The sequence below is a fragment of the Aquarana catesbeiana genome, linkage group LG07, assembly GCF_042186555.1.
Source record: "Aquarana catesbeiana isolate 2022-GZ linkage group LG07, ASM4218655v1, whole genome shotgun sequence".
Taxonomy (NCBI): Eukaryota; Metazoa; Chordata; class Amphibia; order Anura; family Ranidae; genus Aquarana; species Aquarana catesbeiana.
In genome coordinates, this window is record NC_133330.1 from 26,352,014 (window position 1) to 26,372,276 (window position 20,263).

The 20,263-nt window shown below is 44.4% G+C and overlaps 1 protein-coding gene across 1 annotated transcript in view; it reads left to right on the forward strand.

The window, feature by feature from the left end:
- QARS1 (glutaminyl-tRNA synthetase 1) overlaps positions 1-20,263 on the forward strand; it is a 90,579-nt gene that overhangs the window by 11,701 nt on the left and 58,615 nt on the right. Inside the window, exons 5-7 of the mRNA XM_073591885.1 lie at positions 1,422-1,486; positions 3,820-3,873; positions 11,517-11,571. Coding sequence (XP_073447986.1) covers positions 1,422-1,486; positions 3,820-3,873; positions 11,517-11,571 — 174 coding nt within the window. The remainder of the gene's footprint in view (positions 1-1,421; positions 1,487-3,819; positions 3,874-11,516; positions 11,572-20,263) is intronic.

The window sequence follows — 20,263 nt, forward strand, 5'->3', positions numbered from 1 at the left end:
CATCTTTGTCAGTAGAGCATGCACCGACCCAAAGGTAGATTTATTTTAGATATAATCGAGATACTATTGGTACTAATTCATTTAAAGTATAAGTTCTACTTTAGTACATAAGTAGATTTAGTAGCGAAGTTCTACTTAATGTTACACCAATATTTAGGGTGTAACATGTTACCAAATGAGGAGACCCCCGCACTTCCCCAGAGTCCCCGTTGTGACAGCGAGTGGAGGATCTTCTCCTCGCATCCACCGTCATAATTTTAAAACCCTGTGGCTGTGCAGGGCTCCTCCCACCCGGCTGTGTCGTCCGTTCAGAGTTCTGTGAATGGCAGAACTACAACTGCCATCAGCCGACGCAGCTGACAGCTTGTAGTTCTCGATGAACTACCAGAGCGCTGATGAATGCTCTAGGTCGGTAGTTGAATCTTCCTGTGATTCAGTAACTGTACGGGGCAGACAGCTACACTGTAAGTCTGCAAGAGCCTGAGATTGCACCTGATCGCATCTCAAGTAAGGGAAGCCTTGCGGTTTCAAAGACTGTTCTCTACTGCACATGCACTAGTTGCGCTGCACCTTGCGAATTGTCCCAGAAGACTGGGGGAAGGAGGGGCTCCGGCTCAGGTCACCGTGGAGCATCTGGCCGAAAGTAGAAACAGGTACCTGCGCCCCCCTCTCGAAAGGAAGGATGCAGTTCCAGGGTGAAGTTCCGCTTTATCTCTATACATATGGCTTTAATGGAGATACTTGACACATGCCTTAGTCCATTATACTCAATGGCAGATTTATGAAGCTGAACTCCATGCAGCTGTGTATTCGTTAATATATTCTTTTAAATGTATGTTTTATTTGAAATGCAAGCACTGTCAGCACATGCATTTTGACCCATTATCTTGCAGCCTCCTAAACAGCATCTCCAAGACTGGTGCAGGGAGGGCCAGCGCAGGCAGCCAATCGGCTGTGCCGCAGTGCTAACAAGAGGGCAGAAAGATGAGCTTTATCAGTCTGCTGCTTTTTTTTCCTTTTTGCTGCTCAGTCACGGGTTGGGAAAAGAGCTGCAAGTGGTGTTGACCTGCAGCAGATAAAAATCTGGCCCTGCCAGACAGGGCTGTGTTATGTACCAGAGCTGTTTAACTCTCAGACTTGGATGGGCAGAAACCCAATTTCTTTGACAAACAAGCCGGCCCCTTGGTTTTTGTAGGAGACGGAAGGGCAGTCATAGCAACCAGATGCTGTTTTGTACCCGGTACATCATGATCTCTTCTGTTATCGTTCCTTCGAATACTTGTGTGCATGTGATACACGCTTCCCCCTGTGAATAAATAGGCCAAGTCATGTATATCTTGGTTTAGCGTACAAAACTGTCAGCACTGTGTTTTTATTTTTGGTTGTTCAATGAAGATTCTGTTTTTCCCGCATCTGTGCAGGGGAAGCGAGGAACAGACTGAAGTGGGCAGATGGAAAAATCATCAAGAATGAAGTGGACATGCAGGTATTTATTTTTCATTTTAAACCCTAATTTCCACATGTCTGTTTTTCATAGTATACAGGTTCTGATGTACACTGCAGGTATATTGAATATGTATGTCATACACACTATCATGATGCTTGGAATGAGAGTGATGAAGATAACTGAAGGACCTGAAGCCCTAATCACATCTGTTTTTAGTGTAGATTTACTTTTTGTATCCGTTTAATTTAAAATTGCAATACAAAATGTAACTGATTAAAAAAAAAAAAAAAAAAATTGTTTCTTTATATGATTTGCTTACATTGATGCCTTCTGTAAATTAAGAGAAATATTGGAATGTGGTTATTTTTTATTTTTTTAATGCTGCATCGGTCTCTCGCTGGTTCCAGCACGGAGAACCACGCGCTCGGTTCTCAGAGCTTCGTGAGCAGAGAGCTGCTGATTGTCAGTAGTCAGCTCTCTGCTCTGACCCCCCCCCCCCCGCTCACTGGATCGCTGGGCTGTAAAGGGATGGGAGCGGCCAGCTCAGACTCTCAGGCTCTCTAAGAGGCTGAACCAGGTGCCGGTTCAGGCATGTGGGTGGATCCCGACCATATGGTCGCAATCTTTCCCAAACCTGGACCGGCTCTCTGTCTGACCTCAGCTGACAGCGGGCTTCGGCCCACTCTCTGCTGAAAACCGGTCACAGAAGTGCAAAGCGAACTGCACTCCTGTGATCCACAGGAGGAGTACAGCCAAACTAGCTTTGGCTGTACTTCTCCCTTTTTAAGTGTATATAAATGCAAGGCCAGTGCAAACATCTGGGTCACTAGGGATCTCGCCCCCTTTTCAGTTATAAAAAGCCTCTGCAATTATCCTTCCTAAAGGACTTTTATCTTAAGTAATATGACTGCTTGGTCCCATCTTCTCCTCAAAACAGTTGGGTACAGAGACTGCAGAGGATGCTTGGCAGCTTCCACCGAAGTCGCAGTCCAATCACAGTGGAGAAGGCTGGGCTGTGGAAGAGCCACTGTCAAATAGAACATTCTTACTTGCCCAGTCAGGCGCCCAGCTGTCAGACGGGCCAAACAGTATGCAATTTCAGAGTTGATAGGGGGGTAATACCTTCCGCTGCACTATTGTATTCTGACAGCGGGAGGTTTCCCAGCTGTCAGAATACAATGATCACTGCTGGTGGCTGTAGTCTGGAAAAAAAAAATGTCTGGTTGTACTGAAGTTCAACGATGGGCTTCTCTACAACCAGCCTGCCCATAGATTAAAATTCAATTTTGATCAGTCTATGCCCAGCTTAAAGAGATCCAGAGCTAAAATAATTTTTTTTTTATGGTTCACATATGCAGGAGACAGGTGCTGTTACATAACAGCAAAACTTTTTTTTTTTTTTTTAATATATTTTGATAGAGTGGAGATGGATTAGAACCCGTCAGGTTTTTATTGCTGTCTGTGCCCCGTTAAGGAGATTCACACTGTTTGTCCTGCTGATCACTGAAAGTGAGGGGGAAAGATTTTTTTAGTTTGTCACCAGAACAGGAATAGAGGGCAAATCTTCCAATGGGGACACTAGTTCTGGTGACAACTAGGGATTCCCTCACTTTGGAGGGATTGCCCCTTGCTTCCTATTTGACAGTAAGTGAAAGGAAATCTCGCTAATGGGGCACAAATGGCAAAAAAACATGGGAGTTGTAACCCTCCCTTCATCTATCTAAAACTAGGGGGGGGGGGGGGGGGGGGGCTTGAGCTCTACTTTTAGGTAGAACTATAGGCGAAACTTTTTTTTTTTTTTTTTTTTTTATTTTATAACTTTGCATAGAGCAAGGAAGGATTATTACCCCTGTAATGTATGTTTGCCATCTTTGTCCCGTTGGAGAGATTAACCTTAATTTCCTGTCCCATAGCCAAACGAAGTGAGAATAAAGCCCTGGAAATTAATGGAATTTCCTGGGGGGGTTGGGGGGCAGGTCACCAAAACTAGTGTCCCCATTGGAAAATTTCCCCTCTATTACTTTTCTGGGGACAACCCAAAATATGGGCTTTTCTTTTACTTTCAATGATGATGGTAAACAGGACAAATAGTGAGGGTAAATTCCTTTTTAATGGGGACACAGACGGCAATTAAAGCTGACAGGTGTTCTAACCTTCTACCCTCTATCCAAAATCTTAATCATTTTTATTTTTTTTGCCTTTAGCTACACTCTAAATGAGCACCTTTCGTGCCTGTGCTCACTTAAAATTTTTTGGATGCTTGGGGTTATTTGCTGTTTTTGGTAAAAGGTACATTCTCTTCTGATTCCTCACCATTGCCTTTGTCCTGTTCTTGTTTTAACCTTTTGACCTTCTCCTGTTTGTCCCCTCAGGTCCTACACTTACTTGGCCCCAAGACAGAAGCTGATCTTGAAAAGAAACCCAAGGTATTTTGTTTTTCAGGTGTAAAGTGGTCATATTTTTGACCCTTATGAAGGTCAAATGTACCCTAATCCAGCAGAACAACCTGTAACATCCTTGTACGTGCCTTCAGGGGAGACAGGCTGTCTGCTGTCCTGGAGTACATAGTGTAACAACTTGTCCCTGCTAACGGTTTAACTCATTACCCACCAAAGTTATGTCCTTGGTGCTGGACATTCACGTGCCTGTGTAAAGCCAAACCTTCAACACAAACCACTCATCGGCTCTTCAGTGCCCCCTTGACGCTGACCATGATGCAGTGCTCAGACATAGCAGCCAATTGCTAGGTTTGAGCACTGTTGCGTAATTTGGGGGGGGGGGGGGGGAATTATAACATTGCTTTCCATAGGCTCCTGCAGCAACTGATACCAGATGATGGCTGCAAAGGTGGGGGGGGGGGGGGTGCTGGAATTTCAGAACCAAAAGCGGTAACCCCGAGCCAGACTCGGGATCGCATTCAAGGATCCATGTAGAGGTTACTTACCTTGGCCCCTGGATCCTGCGATGTCTCCCTGCTGCGATCTGCGAGCCGCCGTGTCTCGCTCTATTCACACTGCCGAGCTCCGTTCCCTGCGAGCGTTGCGACGCACAGGGGACGGAGTTCGGCACCAAAATCAAAAAGTAAAAAACACAGTATAGATACAGTATACTGTAATCTTAGAGATTACAGTACTGTATCAAATAATTACACATCCCCTGTGTCCCTAGTGGTTTGTCCAGTGTCCTGCATGCAGTTTTATATTATAAATACTATTCTTTCTGTCCGCAAACTGGAGCTTGTCCATAGCAACCAAAAATATGTCTGTTTATGTCAAAAGTGCTTTTAGACCAGCTAGAAAACAGTGATAATATATTAGAATCACTCGCAGAATTGAGTGATAGTGATTCATGGGAAAATCGGTCATCAAACACTGAAAGTAGTGACAATTCTGCAACTGAGCAAATTTCAGTGTTTTTGATTTGATTACATTATTGAATCATTTTTATTATATTATTTGTTATTATTGTTATATTATAATTTATGATTTCGTTTTTCAAACTTTATCATACCCGGGATGTCTACTAGACTCTCTTGTTTGGACAGATTTAAGTGAGTTGTTCCTAAGAATTACAGGCCTACAATATAAAACGCCAAATTTCCATGCAAAATAATTGTACCGCTTTCAGTATCAAAAATCTGAAATAATCATACCGCCAGGGAGGTTAAATTTTATATGTCAAGCTAATAAGAACATAGTTTTCTCGTTTTTGAATAGTTTAGGAAATGATTAGTACCTCTGTCTGGTTTCTACTGCTATCCAAGGCTCTGTTTAGTATCTTTCCCCTTACTACAGTTTCACCAGACAGGAAGTGAGGGAAAATTTGCAGCGTGAACATAGAAATATAGATCTGACAGGAGCTCTAGCCTTTTCCTTCTTGGTTAAAGAAAAGTAGGATTACACCAGTACTGTTCTTTTAATGCAGAGAGTACTGGTACTTTCGGTCAGGTACTCGCCGATGCCCAGTACCAATAAAGCATGCGATTTGAACAGGAATGTGCTGCGATTCCTATCCAAATTACACAAGGTTTCCCGCACCGCTCCTGTGTGCACCTAGACTGAAGTCACTGACGAGCCTGGGTTCACACAGGAGTGGTGGTGGTATACCATGGGGCTGGGGTGAGCGCTAAGGGGGATGCAGGCAAGGCGACAACTGGGGGTACAAGTACAATAGGCGTGATGCATCCACAACATCAGCAGTTATAGAGGAGAATATGGGTGGAGAAGGGGCAATCCAGTCTAAACAAGTCCATATATTGAAAAGTGTCAAAGGTGTAGACAGGCAGCCAACAGAGGTAGCAGCTCTGTGGAAACAAGATTGCCTAATCTGGTGGAGGAAACACATGATTCTTTGCAGAGCGATTTGAGCCCATTCATTTTGTTATGGGTTCAAATCGCACCGCAAAGGTATCAGTTTCAGGCAGAAGAGCGTAACGCTTGCTATCTGTTCCTAAAAATGTCCCCCCTAATTCTACCTATCCTGCCTAACCGGTATAACCTGATTTGTTTATTTACCTATTTTAACTGCTTGCCGACCAGCTGCCAACATTATACAGCGGCAGGTTGGCTCCCCTGCGCAAATCGCCGTATCACACTGCGGGAGCATGCCTGCTGGTCGAGCGGACTCTATGTCCGCTGGTGATCCGCGATCGCCTAGTACGGAGGCAGAACGGGGATCTGCCTTTGTAAACAAGGCGATTCCCCTATCTGACAGGGGACATGACTGAGATCTACTGTTCCCAGTCATCGGGAACAGTGATCTGTCATGTCCGTGGCAGCCCATCCCCCCCTACAGTTAGAACACACCCAGGGAACAGTTAAAGGGGTTTTAAACCTGCGTGTTTTTTCACCTTAATGCATCCTATGCATTAAGGTGAAAAAACACCTGGAAGTGACCGGCCCCCTGTTTTTACTTACCTGAGCCCTGGACGCGCTCTCTCTCTCTGCACAGGGTTTTCGGCTCTTGATTGGATAGATAGCAGTGCAGCCATTGGCTCCCGCTGCTGTCAATCAAATCCAATGACTTGGGGGGCGGGGCAGAGTCCTGCATTCGGCCGCTATGGACGCCAAATGCTGGACTCGGGAGCGTGCCCGCAAGGTTATTCCCCGGGAGAGCGCTTCTCCCAGGGGATTATCTGATGTGGGGAGGAGCCGCCGGGGGGGCCACTCTGTGCAAAACAAGTTGCACAGTGGAGGCGAGAATGATATGTTATTAAAAAAAAAAAAAAAAAAAAAGAACTCTTACAATCACTTTAACTGCTTGATCGCCCCCTAGTGTTAACCTCTTATATATTATTTTGGATATGTATTAAGGGGGCAAATCCTTCCAGCTCTGAAGTGGTTAAAGCCCCTCCAGCCTGGTCATGTCATCTTGCAGCTCTGGCTCCCTGTGTTGGTGAGCGGCTGCAGGGTAGAGGAATGAGTGTTGACAATGGCTGGGTAATGGGAGCCTACAGGTGATGTCAGCACTCCCAGTATTCTGTCAATGTGGAGCCCTCCTGGAGTGGCAGGATTGTGTGATTAAAGTGGATGTAAACCCGAATATTTTTTTTTTTTTTTTTGATGTCATAATGTAGAAGATTTCCTATCATTTGAGCCCAGTCTTGCCACAAAGAGTTAATCCAGCTCTGAGCAATCCTCTTTTATTGTTCAGTGAGAAATCTTGACAAACAGAGAAAAACTTTGTCAAATCCTCCCCCTTGCTGTGAGTGACAGGTGATTTACATATCTCGTGCACTAGCCTAAGACATGCATTATTTTTTAAACCCCACTCCTTTCTTCAGCAGCTCTGCAAGGATTGGCTGTTCCACACCTCAGCATGATTTGACATGCTGAAGTCATGTGGTTACTTTCCTGTTTTTTCACTGGATGTTAGAGATCATAGCAGAAGTTCAGTGTAAGAAATACACAGGAGAAAATGCATATTGACAAGGGGAGTGTAGAGGTGGGCGGGGAGTGTAGAGTTGGGCGGGGAGTCTACTGACATCACGACTCCACCCACCGAGCGCCAGACAACAGACCCGCCCACAGAATCTGCAGTTTTTCGGTCTCATAACAGACAGAGGGGAGACATTTGACAGGTAAAGATACATGCAGGAGGCATGTATATCCTTATAGATAACCCCTATGGCAGGAGTTTAGAAAGGATGACATTGGGTTTACATCCACTTTAAGGTTTATTGGTCACATGATCCTGGAGCTCTGTGTAAGGGAGAGCTCAACAACAGCTGTGACTTCTGGAAGTCATGACGTCGCCCAAAGGCTCCCATGGCCCAGCCACTGTCAGCAATCCCTCCTGCCTGCAGCAGCTGCTCATTGACACGAGCTGGAACTGCGGGATCACGTGATCAGGCTGGAGTGTATTAAAAATGTACAGGATAGGCCGGAGGAGGAGGGAGGGAACATTTTTCGGAATAGTTAGACTTTAGAACCTGGCAGAAGATTGATTCTCTTACTTTTTTCAAAACATAAAATGTTTTTGCTGGACATGCACTTCAGTGTAAGGCCTCCTATAGCTGCATCCACCGGATTCCAGTGGCAAGAATTAATGAATTTTTGCAGCTATGACAGGTGCATGCGACTAGAGGCAACCGCTCAGCCTATACCAAGTGTTGACTGGCTGATGGCAGCCAGCGCTGTTCGCATGTAGCCATTCCTCAAGCAGGTACATGGAGCTGGGGACAGCATGTAGCCATTCCTCAAGCAGGTACATGGAGCTGGGGACAGGTCAGACAGTCTGTTGCGATCAGGCTGGGACACCTACCCTCTACCATAGTTGCCTATTTGGCGTGTGGTTACATGTGAGCAGAGACAGCCACTGCTTTGGCATCAGCACTGAGGGCTTTTGAAAAGAGTACTGAGGCAGGGTGCTGTGATGTTTTCGGGGAAACTTTGTACTGCCGCTCTGACTCTTCCCTCCAGCCATGATCTGACTGCATCACATAGAGAAGCACAGCGACCCATTGATTTTTATCACTGGGTATAAAATAAGTTATGTAATTTTAAAACGGGTTTTATCAAAAAATGCTTATTGATTGAAAAGGGGAAAAAGGAACCAGGGAAGACAACATAAAAAGTAGGTTCAACTTTAGTTTTAAACATTCTTTTGAAATCAAACCTTCATATCTTTTTATAAGCTAAACATTGGCTGGTAATTTTAGGCACGATTAGTAGCTGAATGTTTTCAGTGGTATTTTGCTGAACACTAGTATTTGAATCCGAGGTGTAATGAAGCCTTGCACAGACACTAAAATAGTATAGTGCCACCCAGTGGTCATACGGTGTCACTGGTAAATTGCCCTTTTGAAATGTTAAAGGAGTTGTAAAGTCTCGGTTTTTCACCTTTAAATGCATTGTGAACCCTCGGTTTTTCACCTTTTAATGCTGAAAAACCTTCTATAGTGTAGCAGCTCCCCCTTTTACTTACCTGAACCAGATCTTTCCAGTGATGAGAATGAGCCCAGCAGCTCCAGCCGCTGTCTCGGGTCCCCATTGGCTAGGTTGGTGTTTCTCAAGTCCAGTCCTCAAGGCGCCCCAACAGGTCATGTTTTCAGGATTGCCCTCAGATGAAACTGCTGTGGTAATTATTAAGGCAGTGAAACTGATCAAATCACCTGTCCAAAATAATGGAAAGACTGCAAACATGACCTGTTGGGGCGGCACCTTGAGGACTGGAGTTGAGAATCACTGGGCTAGATTGATAGCAGCAGCAGCCATTGGCTCCCGCTGCTGTCAATCAAATCTAGTGACACGGGAGCTGGGGGCGGGGGCCGAGTCCTGCTGTCTGTGTCAATGGACGCAGCAGCAGAACTCGGGAGCGCGCCCGCACGCGTGCCCCTATGGAAAGCCGCTCTCCATGGGGTCACTCAATGTGGAGGAAGAGCCAGGAGCGCCACCGGGGGACCCCAGAATAGGAGGGTCGGGGCCACTCTGTGCAAAAACCCTTGCCACAGAGCAGGTAAGTATGACATGTTAGTTTTAAAAGAAGAAAAACCAAACCTTTTACAATCGCTTCGTTTTCAAATTAAAAACAAACTATATTCTGTACGATGCTGCAATACATGTACATTTTCCCATTTTCCCAGGTTCTGTCTCTTTAAAAATGCTGCATGTAAGGAAAGGTGCCTGTGCAATAAATCCAGGGAGCTCCTAATTGGTTTGAACTGACGACACAGTGCTCCACTGAAATCCCAAGCAGTGCTGTGTGTAGTTCACCATCCTGGACTACCGTACACCCTCTCCCTTATGTCATGGAGATGGGAAAGTTTGCAGTAGTCCAGCTGGAGAGAAATGGGGAGGGCATGCAAAATGGCTTGGCATTTCAGTGCAGCAGAAGCACACTACCGCCACACCTAAAATGTGTTGTGTGTTTTTTTTTTATTTATTTATTTTTTTTTTTTACATTTCCATATGGTAGGAAACCATCTAAGCCCTTTACATGCCTCCTATATTTCTTCTTTTCTTTAATATGAAGATGTATATCTTATCATTTTTTTTTTTTTCTTTAAATGGTCCATTTACAGCCAGTGAGCCAAAGAGAGAAGGAGGGGCAGGGCTGAGCCACGGCTGTGTGTGTGAATAGATGCGCAGCAGCTTGGGTGCCCCCAGAGCTAATTATTTGCTGTGGGGGGGGGTCACTTGGCAGGAGGGAGGGGCCAGGAACACCAGTGGGAGACCCTAGAAGAAGAGGATCTGGGCTGCTCTAGCCTTTCTTTTCCTTCCACATTTGGCCACCGAGAGTAAAGGCAAATAGTTACTGGGGTTATAGCTCACAAGGGCTGTGATTGGTCCAGCTCTGTCACATGCTCCCTCAGACCTGGAAGTACCATGTTTTTTCCTTCAGTTCTTGATAGTAAATTAAGTTGCAGAGAAGCGAAGGATCGATTTTTGCTTTCTCATAAATGGGTATAGTATGGGTTTTCTTTAGAGACCCTGTCACCAAATTAAAATTTAAAATAGTTGTAAAGTCGGAAGGTTTTTTTTATCTCATTACATTCTATGCATTGTTCTGTGTGTAGAAGCCCCCCTAACACTTACCTGAGCCTATCTCTATCCAGCGATGTTGCACGACTGCCTTGGCCGTCCAGGACTCTCCCTTCTGATTGGCTCCCAATCAACTATGCCATTGGCCCCCGCCAATCAAAATCGGTTAACCAATTGAGAGAGAGAGGGGGCGGGACCAGGTGGAGGCGAGGGGGCGTGCCGTAGCTGCAGTAGTGGTTTGAGGGCCACATGAAATGGTCTGTTGGGCCAGATTGACGGGTCTTGTTTTTAGCACATGTGCTATATGGTGTCACTTGAGTGATAGCTGTGAGTCTTCTGCTGGAGCTGCCAGCATCCAAGATGGCGGAACCTAGTATCGGGTCTACGTAAGGGAGGCTTTTACAGGTAAAACCTGCCTAACATACATGCATGCATGCATGCATGCATGCATACATACATACAATCTTATAGGAAGATTGTTGCTGAAGTAGTCTGGTGCCAGGGTCTCTTTAAATGTGCCACATGCTGTAGTGTTTATTTACAAACCTGTCCTGTAATGGTGGTTCCTTCAGAAAGCATTAAAATAAAATAGATTAGGGTGGTACTTGAAAAGGGTGTTGGATAACCAAACATAAAAAGATTATGTGGGTACAGTCCTGTTGACAGACATGACATTTTCTGTTTTTCTACATCAGCCATTCTCAATCAAGTTTCCATGGAATCCTAGGGTTCCTTCAGAGGTTTCTAGGGGTCCCCTGAGCTGCTGCTGATTGACCTCCCATTTGATGGTGACTGCATAGTTCCAGGGCCACTTGGTATAGCCAGCTGCAGGGATACCAATGATCTATTTAGATGTCTGTAAAGGTGGCATGCCACTGGCCAACAATGTAATGGGGCATATTTTGCCACTGTCCCCATGAATTGATTTTAGCAGAGGTTCCCCAATGCCTGCAAATGATTTTAATGATTCCTCGGGGGGTATGAGGTCGAATGTCTGTCCTACATGAAGGACGCCCTCTGAAAATGTCTTTCCTTTTGAAGACAAGACACCTCATGGTTCAACAAAGGCCCTTTTGTGTTTTGTTTAGGCCGCAAAGCAGAAAGCGCCGGAAACGGAGAAAAAAAACAATGAAGTTCTGAATGGTGAGTCAGTTTTTGTTTGTTTTTTTTTTTCTTGAAAATTTTCTTTTATTGTTTTGTGGACGCTCGTTGCTACAAGTATCGGATGAGAAACTTGCCGTGTCCTATTAGCATGCTCAGGGCTCTCACTCATCGCATGCCTGGCATTCTTGTTCAGCTGCTTCCTTGAGACTCGTTGGTTACAACCTGCATAACGTGCTGCTCAAATATTTACCTCCTTGGCGGTGGAGGAAGAAAACTTCAGCTTGCATTGTCTCTTATCAGTAAGCGGCATTTGGTGGGAATGTGGCATTTCGGCTTGTAATTCGAGAGAGGGTGTCGGATGTTTTTGTTTCACGGTTGACATGTACGTGTGGATGCCGTCTATGAATTTAAGGCGGTTGTAGCTTTCCTGCGCAAGTAAAGGTGACAAAGCGTGTTCAGATAGTTGTAAGACGTGAGAACCGTAACATGCTTCAAAGAAGTTGAACCCAGTAATAAAACAATCCTATGCGTTTGTTTGGACTCCAGGCAAACAAATACCTGCAGTAAACGCATATCTAATCCCAAGATCAAAAAATGTCATATATTGCATTTAGATGTGGTGGCTGCAATCCCCCCCCCCCCCTTTTTTTTTTTTCACCTGGTGATCTGGCCATTTAATGCACCTCTGATCTGAGGGTAACAATACTTGCTCAGGCCACACTTAAAGGGGTTGTAAGCCCTCAAAGTTTTTCACCTTAATGTATTCTATGCATTAAGGTGAAAAACGTGCTGTAGTACAGCTGCCCCCCAGAGCCCCCCCTTTTCATGCCTGATCGTTCCAGCGACGTTGACAAGCACAGCAGCTCCAGCCACCCTCTCGGGTCCTCATTGGAATAGATTGATAGCAGCAGGAGCCAATGGCTCCTGCTCCTGTCAATCAAATCCTGTGATGTGGGGGGCGTGGGCCCGAGTCCTGCTGTGTGTGTGTGTGTCAATGGATGCAGCAGGACTCCGGAGCGTGCTCACACGGGTGTCCCCAGGAAAACCGGCTTTCCGTGGGGGCACTCGAGAAGAGGAGCCAGGAGTGCCGCCAGGGACCCCAGAAAAGGAGGTTCGGGGGTGCTATGTGCAAAACCCTTGCACAGAGGAGGTAAGTATAACATGTTTGTTTAAAAAAAAAAAAAAAAAAGGACTTTACAACCCCATTTAATGCTGTTGGGAGACACTAGCCTTTTATCAAGTCTTAACACACCCTGTAGTGCATTCTTTTGATTCTATTAACATTGACTGCTTAAGCTCTGAAGAAGTGAAGCAGTTTATTCCCCGAAAACACATTTAATGTATTTGATGCTGTTAACCATTAAACATTTCAAAAATACCTTTAAAACTGAATTCCAGAAATTCAGCTACTTTGTGTAAACGGCAGGCATACCATGAGTTCAGTCTAACGAGGTGCCTGCCGCCCTGGAGACTTGTCTCTTTATTTTTTCACATTTGACAGGTTTGTTTTGTACTTCAGGAAGATGACCTCTTCTTGGTCTGTTTCTTCAAGAGCAGAGTCACTGGAACTGCTATGCCCGTCCCTTCACTCTGCTGCCCATTCACGGAAGCCTTTGTATGATGTGAACTCACAAAATAGAAAGGGTCTGTGAATGGGCAGCAGAGGGGAGGGATGGGCATAGCTGCTATGTGTGCTCCTCTCCTCTCACAGCCAGAGTGTATCTTCTGGTAGTGTGGTAAACCTGACGCATATAAGTAATGGAGATAAGTCCCGGAGGTGACATGCACCTAACTGGACTTGATGTTACTAAACCCTATAATATGAAAATAGTTCATCCGCCCCCAGTGCCCACAGCTTATAAATCTTCTTTTTTACATTTAAATATTGCCACTATATACCTTTTGGGCTGAGCTGTATACCACGATTATGTGACAAACTGCAGGGTCTGCCTGAGTGCTGAGTGTTGAGGTGGGAGGAGATTTCCACTACAGCCTGTGTCCTCATATTATGGGAGGCGGATCATCATCAATCAAGATGTGACATCCCACCCACTGTTGTTCTTTTTAGTTACCGGTCATGGAGGAGGGAGGGACTGGGCTCTCATGTAGGATCTGTATACACACCCACATCTGTGGTGTCAATATCCATGTGACCTGAAAAGCTCAGCTCAAACAGGAAATGTTCTCTCCAGCAATAGAGACCAAACTGAGCATGTGCAGCAGTACTACCCTCACTGTGTCTTATCTGGCCTTGCCAAGAGAGACCCTGCAGAAGGGGAGGATCTGTCCATACAAGATCAAAGAGCCTTTTTTACACAATACAGAGGATTAACCCCTTAAGTTCCACAGTGAGTATTACAAGCATGCTATTCTGCATATACAGACAGATTTTACTGTTCTGGGTTTAGTAACACTTTAATTCTTAGTGTGCCTGCACTTTTTGCAAAGTTGCTGAATTCCTGGAATTCAGCATTAGGTGAAATTAACTTTTTATACCAGGTGCCCTTCAGTACACATCCAAGTACTTGGCTGTTGGTGCCACAGTGACGTTGTACAGTGGTGGTGTCACCCTGTGAACATGATTGTGTGTGTGTATGTGTGTGTGTATGTGTGTGTGTGTGTGTATGTATGTGTGTGTGTGTGTGTGTGTGTATGTATGTATATATATATGTATGTGTGTATAATAATATATATATATATATATATATTTCTGCATAGACCAAGTATCAAAAAAAAAAAAAAAAATGACTGTAGCTACCATAGCAGAAGCATCCATGGAGAAGGGTTGATTCAGAAATGTTTTAAAGGGTGATGGCTAATAACAGCACTTTTAAGGTTGAATGATGTAAAGTGCAGTAGTTGGTGTTTAGTAATTACCTAATACTTGTCCTGGACAAATGAGGTTTCGCTTTCACAGAGCTGATGGAGGTAAGATCCCAGATAACTTGTAGCACTCGCCCCTTTACCTATCTTTCTACAAAGAAACGCAGAATCGCCCATATTGCACCATAGGTAAAAGAATCTGCTGATCTGCGTTTGGTGTGCATTCAAACCTCTATTTTGCATCCTGTGACGTTTTAATTGGTATCTCTTGTTTAGAGCTCTGTTCTACAAATCTTAAGATGTGGGTGTTTTCTCTTGGAATGTCATCCACGTTTTCACTGTAAGTACATATCCAGCTTCATTTCACTTCATTTCATTCCAGGAATTCAGCTCCTTTGTAAAAATTGGCTATGAGTTAAGTCCAAGGAGGTGCATGACATCTCCTGAGCTTATCTCTATTTACATCTGACGGTTTTATTGCACTCCTGGAACATGAGTTGGTGCAGCTGCTATACCTGCCTCTTCCCTCATCCTACCCAATCGCAGAGGCTGGCAGAGCCATAAATCTGTCAGATTTAAATAGACACGTTCAGGAGATGTCATGATCCTCCTTGGACTTAACTCATAGCGTGCCTGCACTTTTTACAAAGTGGCTAAATTCCTAAAACTGAGCATTAAATCTGCTGCCAGGAAGTTACTGATCATAAAAACAATATTGAGGTGAACTCGTGCCCAGACAGGTTCCACAAAGAATCTTTCATCCTCTTTTTTTTATCTGAGAGGGAAGGGCTTATTCCATCAAATGCAGCACAGTGGCATCAGACCCTTGACCAGTGTGCATCAGACCTCCATGTCTGAGGTCTTGCAGAGTATGATGTGAATTTGGATCACACAAAAGTACAAGAATGATTTTCATCTGTCCTGCCAGAGCTCGGCAGCAGTTATTAGGACTACCTAACACGTGAGATGATAAATATAGAACTTGCTTCATCTTATGTTAAAATATGCATGATTACAAAATGCTAGTACTATGAACATCGGAGGAAATAGGAATGCAGTGGCCTTTTTATGACTCACTTTAAAATTTCCTGATAACGCTCATCTATTTCAGTAAACCAGCAACCTTTGTAGTGTTTGTATACATACAAGTACATTTTGTTCATTTTTGTAATGTGTATTTCTCTTCCAAGAAACAAACATGGACAAATTACTTTCCTAAACTGACTGTCACTGGGAGTAAGAGGGGCAAACTGCTGCAAATGTGAAGCGTAACCACCTAGAGGAGCATATACATACAACAGCCTACCCAGTCTTCCTGTAGCAGCTGGATCTCAGAACCTTTTGAAGGACAAAATATCAGAACATCTTGACCTCCTTACCATTGCGGTTGGTCATTGAGGCTGCCTATCCTAGATTCCTAGTACTAGTACTGGTAGATATGCTGTAGCACTAAACCAATAATGAAGTGAGTTTGGTTTTCATGTAAATCCAACGGGTTTGGAGAGAGTACAACAGGTTGTGTGTGTGTGTGTACCCAATTGTAGTCCTCTGATATTGCCACTTTATTTGAAGTAAGATCATTGCCCATCAGAAGGTAAAATCCTGGATATGCCTAATGAAAAATCGTAATCTTGCATGGAGGTGCGTCTGCATGGTTTGAACAGAAATATCAGTTCCAACACGTTTCGGAGGATTTGGACTCTCTCTTCCTTCGGTCTTGAACAGTAATGTGTAAGCGTATTGCAAATACATTTTTTTTTGCTGTGATCCAGGTATAACTTGCAGTGTCTTTCTAAGCTGAGACAAAGATCTCCCCACTGGTTGCAGTGAAGGGAGCAGGCTCCTATGCACCATTCAGGGGTGTAGCAGCCTCATCCGAGAAAGGAACACCGCTTACCGACCCAGAGCATGAATATGTGAATGAGTGCGGCCTCAGCCAGTGCCGCTCCAGTCACACCCTTTGACATGTTTGGTCACAGAGGTTGTGACCATAGTAACCAAGCCCCGGTGTGCAGGGCGAAACATATCAGATGGCGTGGTTGGCGCAGTGCTGGCTAAGGCCAAACGCATTCACGTATTCATGCACTGGGTCGATGAGCGGTGTTAACTTCCTTTCTCTCAAAAAATGTTTGCAGCCTTGATTTTAGAGTTTGATTGTCGGCATGTGAGGACCGAAGTATGAACTTGCATCTGGCGGTGGCTGTTCTTGTTGAGCCATCAGGAATGCTGGACAGTTTCCTGCATGGTTCCTCAGACAACTGTGCCTTGTGTCTGGTTTCTCTTATACCCTTTGCTACTGTGAAATTGATTTAAGACATGACTTTGCACTTCTGTTTGCCAGATTATTGTGCTCTCCAGCTGATATCTTGCTCCTTTGTGTACCTGTCGTTACCGACTCCTTATTTTGTTCCTTGACTACGCTTTCAATTGATCCCAACTTGCAACCACTTGTTACCGATCCTTAGCTTGTTCCTCAACTACACTTCTGCTTGATCCCAACCTGCTATATCTGCGCCTGGACCCCGGCTAGCTCACCTCCTGGTGGGTCGATATTGAGGAGCTGGTACTAATGCTCAGCAAAACCCATTTCCACCAGTGCTTATACCCAGGTCCTTGGATGAGCTCACGTCATCTGCCAGGTTCACCTCTTGTGTAGTTATCTTGCTGGTCGGTGGGAGCCTCTTCTATAGCTACTTGTCTTCTGATACTGGCTCCTGACCTTGATGCAGCATCACCCGATTGCAGTAAAAGGGGGTTAAGTTGCTCTGGGGTTGTATGTTTTGTTCTACAACAAATGCAAGTTACCTTGGTTACTACATAGTGAACACACTCCCCAATCACCTAACCTGCAGCTGGAGCTCTCGTAAACAGAAATTTTGGGTTTGGGGCAAATGTGTCGCGCTCCCTCCCACAGAATGTGTAAATATTTGCCAGTACACCAAGGATTGTGTCCAAACAGTTTTTATTGAAGAAAGATCATATCGCATATAGTGTGGTGCAATATTTTGAGGCATCGCAGGACCCCTTCGTCAGGCATGTGATGATGTTGCACTCCCTCCCACAACGTGGTGCTTGTACCAGTTACTAGCCCCAATCGCATTAATTGGAGGGGTCTAGCCATGTGAATCGCTATTTGCATATGATTATAGCTGTGTATTGAAGGTCATTTGGGGTAAAGCAAACCATAAGGATTTAGTTAGAGGGGCAGCCTGGCGCAGTATTTGAATACCAGGGGGGAAAGGCCAAGTGAGGGGGGTCTCTTGTTTTAAATTAAAATCCTGTTTTGACCGAAGTCTACCTTTCAGCAGATTTTCTTCTAATGTGTTTTTTTTTTTTTTTTTTTTTTTCTATAAATGTCTGATCTTGATTTTTCTAAGGCATAATAAACTGGTTATTGAAATGTAAGATGAGAGCATGGCTGTCTCCGATGACGCTTAGACAATGTACGCTGTGTCTGTGTGGGCACACTGCTCTACACACAACACTCCGCTCCGTTCAGTTCAGGGATTAAGTAACTGGAGAGACGGCGCAGAAAAATCCTTCACGACCGCACCTCAGGCAACCTCGTCTGGAGACTGGGCGGCAAGTTTTAATCTGCGAAAGGAGTCTTCAGCCCCCAACGACCCAGACTGTAAACATGGCCGACCTCGCACAACTCTGCTGCCAAAGCCAGGTTACTTTGGAAACGGGTCAGGTGATTGCTGGCCTGCTTTGACATTTTGGGCTTTCCCTAGGGCACATGTTCACCATTCTAACAAACCTACTTAAAAAAGGAACAGAAGATGTAGAATGAGTTGCTTGCTCCTCAACTATAGCTTTATCTACAGCCTTGAAGCTGGCCACCTCAGCCAAGTGAAATTGTTCCTGGACTAATAGTACTGATTTATTACTGGTGTGTGAGAGCACATCATGCTCATGTATATGGTTTTGACTTCAAAACACTCAAGAATGAAGGCAGAAGGGCTACTACAGTTTAAGTTTGTAGATACCTGACCATCACATCAATAATAGCCTGTTGGACATCACTTTCCAAAACCATGGCTATGGAGTTGGCACCACCTTTGCAATTACAAGGTCTTCACTCTTTTGGGAAGTCTTGACTTGGGAGTGTCTATGGAAAAGTATGTCCATTCAGCTAAAAGAACATTTGTGAGGTCAAGTATTATTATTATACATGCTTTATATAGCGCCAACAGTTTGCATAGTGCTTTACAACATGGGGACAGACAGTCCAGTTACAATACAATTCAATACAGGAGGGATCAGAGGGCCCTGCTTGTTAGAGCTCATAATCTAGAAGACAAGACTGATGTTGAATGAGAAGACCTGGTACACCATTGGCATTCCAATTCATCCCAAAGGTGTTCAGTAGAGTTGAGGTCAGGGCTCTCTGCAGGACATTGGAGTTCTTCATAAGGAAACATTTATTTTTTTTTTTAACCGTCTGTTTTTTTTTTATACGTACTGGTGTAGGAGGATTTGTTTAATCTTTGTGTATCAACTGAGGCCAGTCACTTCACATATGGAAGGGTTTACAACCACTTTTAAGTTTTTAGGTGGTATTCTATTTTTTGTATTGGGTTGCTCAGGCATTGCACAGGTTAATTCTCCCCTCCCGTCTCGCAGGGTTCAGCTCACTCGCCTCCTGTAGCCAGTGGTTGCGCGTTTGTTTATTTTAGCAATTAGAGCGGCTGTTAACAAGATGCCCCAATTTCCAATGAGGCCTCTGCGGGCTGCTGGGAGACTGAAGATTTTCTGCTGAGGTTCTTGAAGGTGACATTAAGACGCTGCATTCTGCCAGCTGGGAGCGATGCCTGCGCACAAATAACACTGCATTATTGATTTTTTTTTCTTCTCTCTCCCCCCACCCCCTCTCATAAGACTTGTAAGTTTATGGACAGAACCTGGCTTCAGTGAAATAACACATGTAAGGGAAAATGTTTGAGCCGAGTGTTCCTGGCCGAAGTCTAAGCTTTTAATTGTGCTTTAGATTCCACTGTTCTCAAATGACAAAGCACAAATAAATATTCGCGCTCTGGCGAGTCCCTGGACACCCTGTATACGGTGTGTAGTGATTATAGAGAAGGACGGAGAAGAAGCATGAAGCCACTTTATTTCTCAGTCTTCCAAACTGACTTAACACTTGGACTCCTACACAATGTCTTTAATTATTTAAAAAAATAAACTATTTTTTTTCTTTTTACTGAAGTTTTAGGTTTTGCTCCTTCTCCCCTACCCCCCCCCTTTTTTTTTTTTTTTTTTTTTTTAAGAACCTATAACTGGTGTATCTAAATTGAGAGATTAAAGCTCAATTGAACCTTGTTTAACCCCCCTTCACACCTAAGGATAAAACAAATATTAATGCCCTAAGCACAATTTTGCCATGTGTTACTAAAACCTACATATCATCACAACTACTTCATGCATCCAGGTGTATTATACTGCCTTTTTTTTTCCAGGACAAATTGGCCTTTTAGTGTAATGCCCCGTACACACGGTCGGATTTTCCGATGGAAAATGTGCGATCGGAGCGTGTTGTCGGAAAATCCGACCATGTGTGGGCTCCATCAGACTTTTTCAATCGGAATTTCCGACACACAAAGGTTGAGAGCTTGCTATAAAATTTTTCGACAACAAAATCCGTTGTCGGAAATTCCGATTGTGTGTACACAAATCCGACACACAAAGTGCCACGCATGCTCAGAATAAATTAAGAGACGAAAGCTATTGGCCACTGCCCCGTTTATAGTCCGACGTACGTGTTTTACGTCACTGCGTTTAGAACGATCGGAAATTCCGACAACTTTGCGCGACCGTGTGTATGCAAGACAAGTTTGAGCCAACATCCGTCCGAAAAAATCCATGGATTTTGTTGTCGGATTTTCCGAACAATGTCCGACCGTGTGTA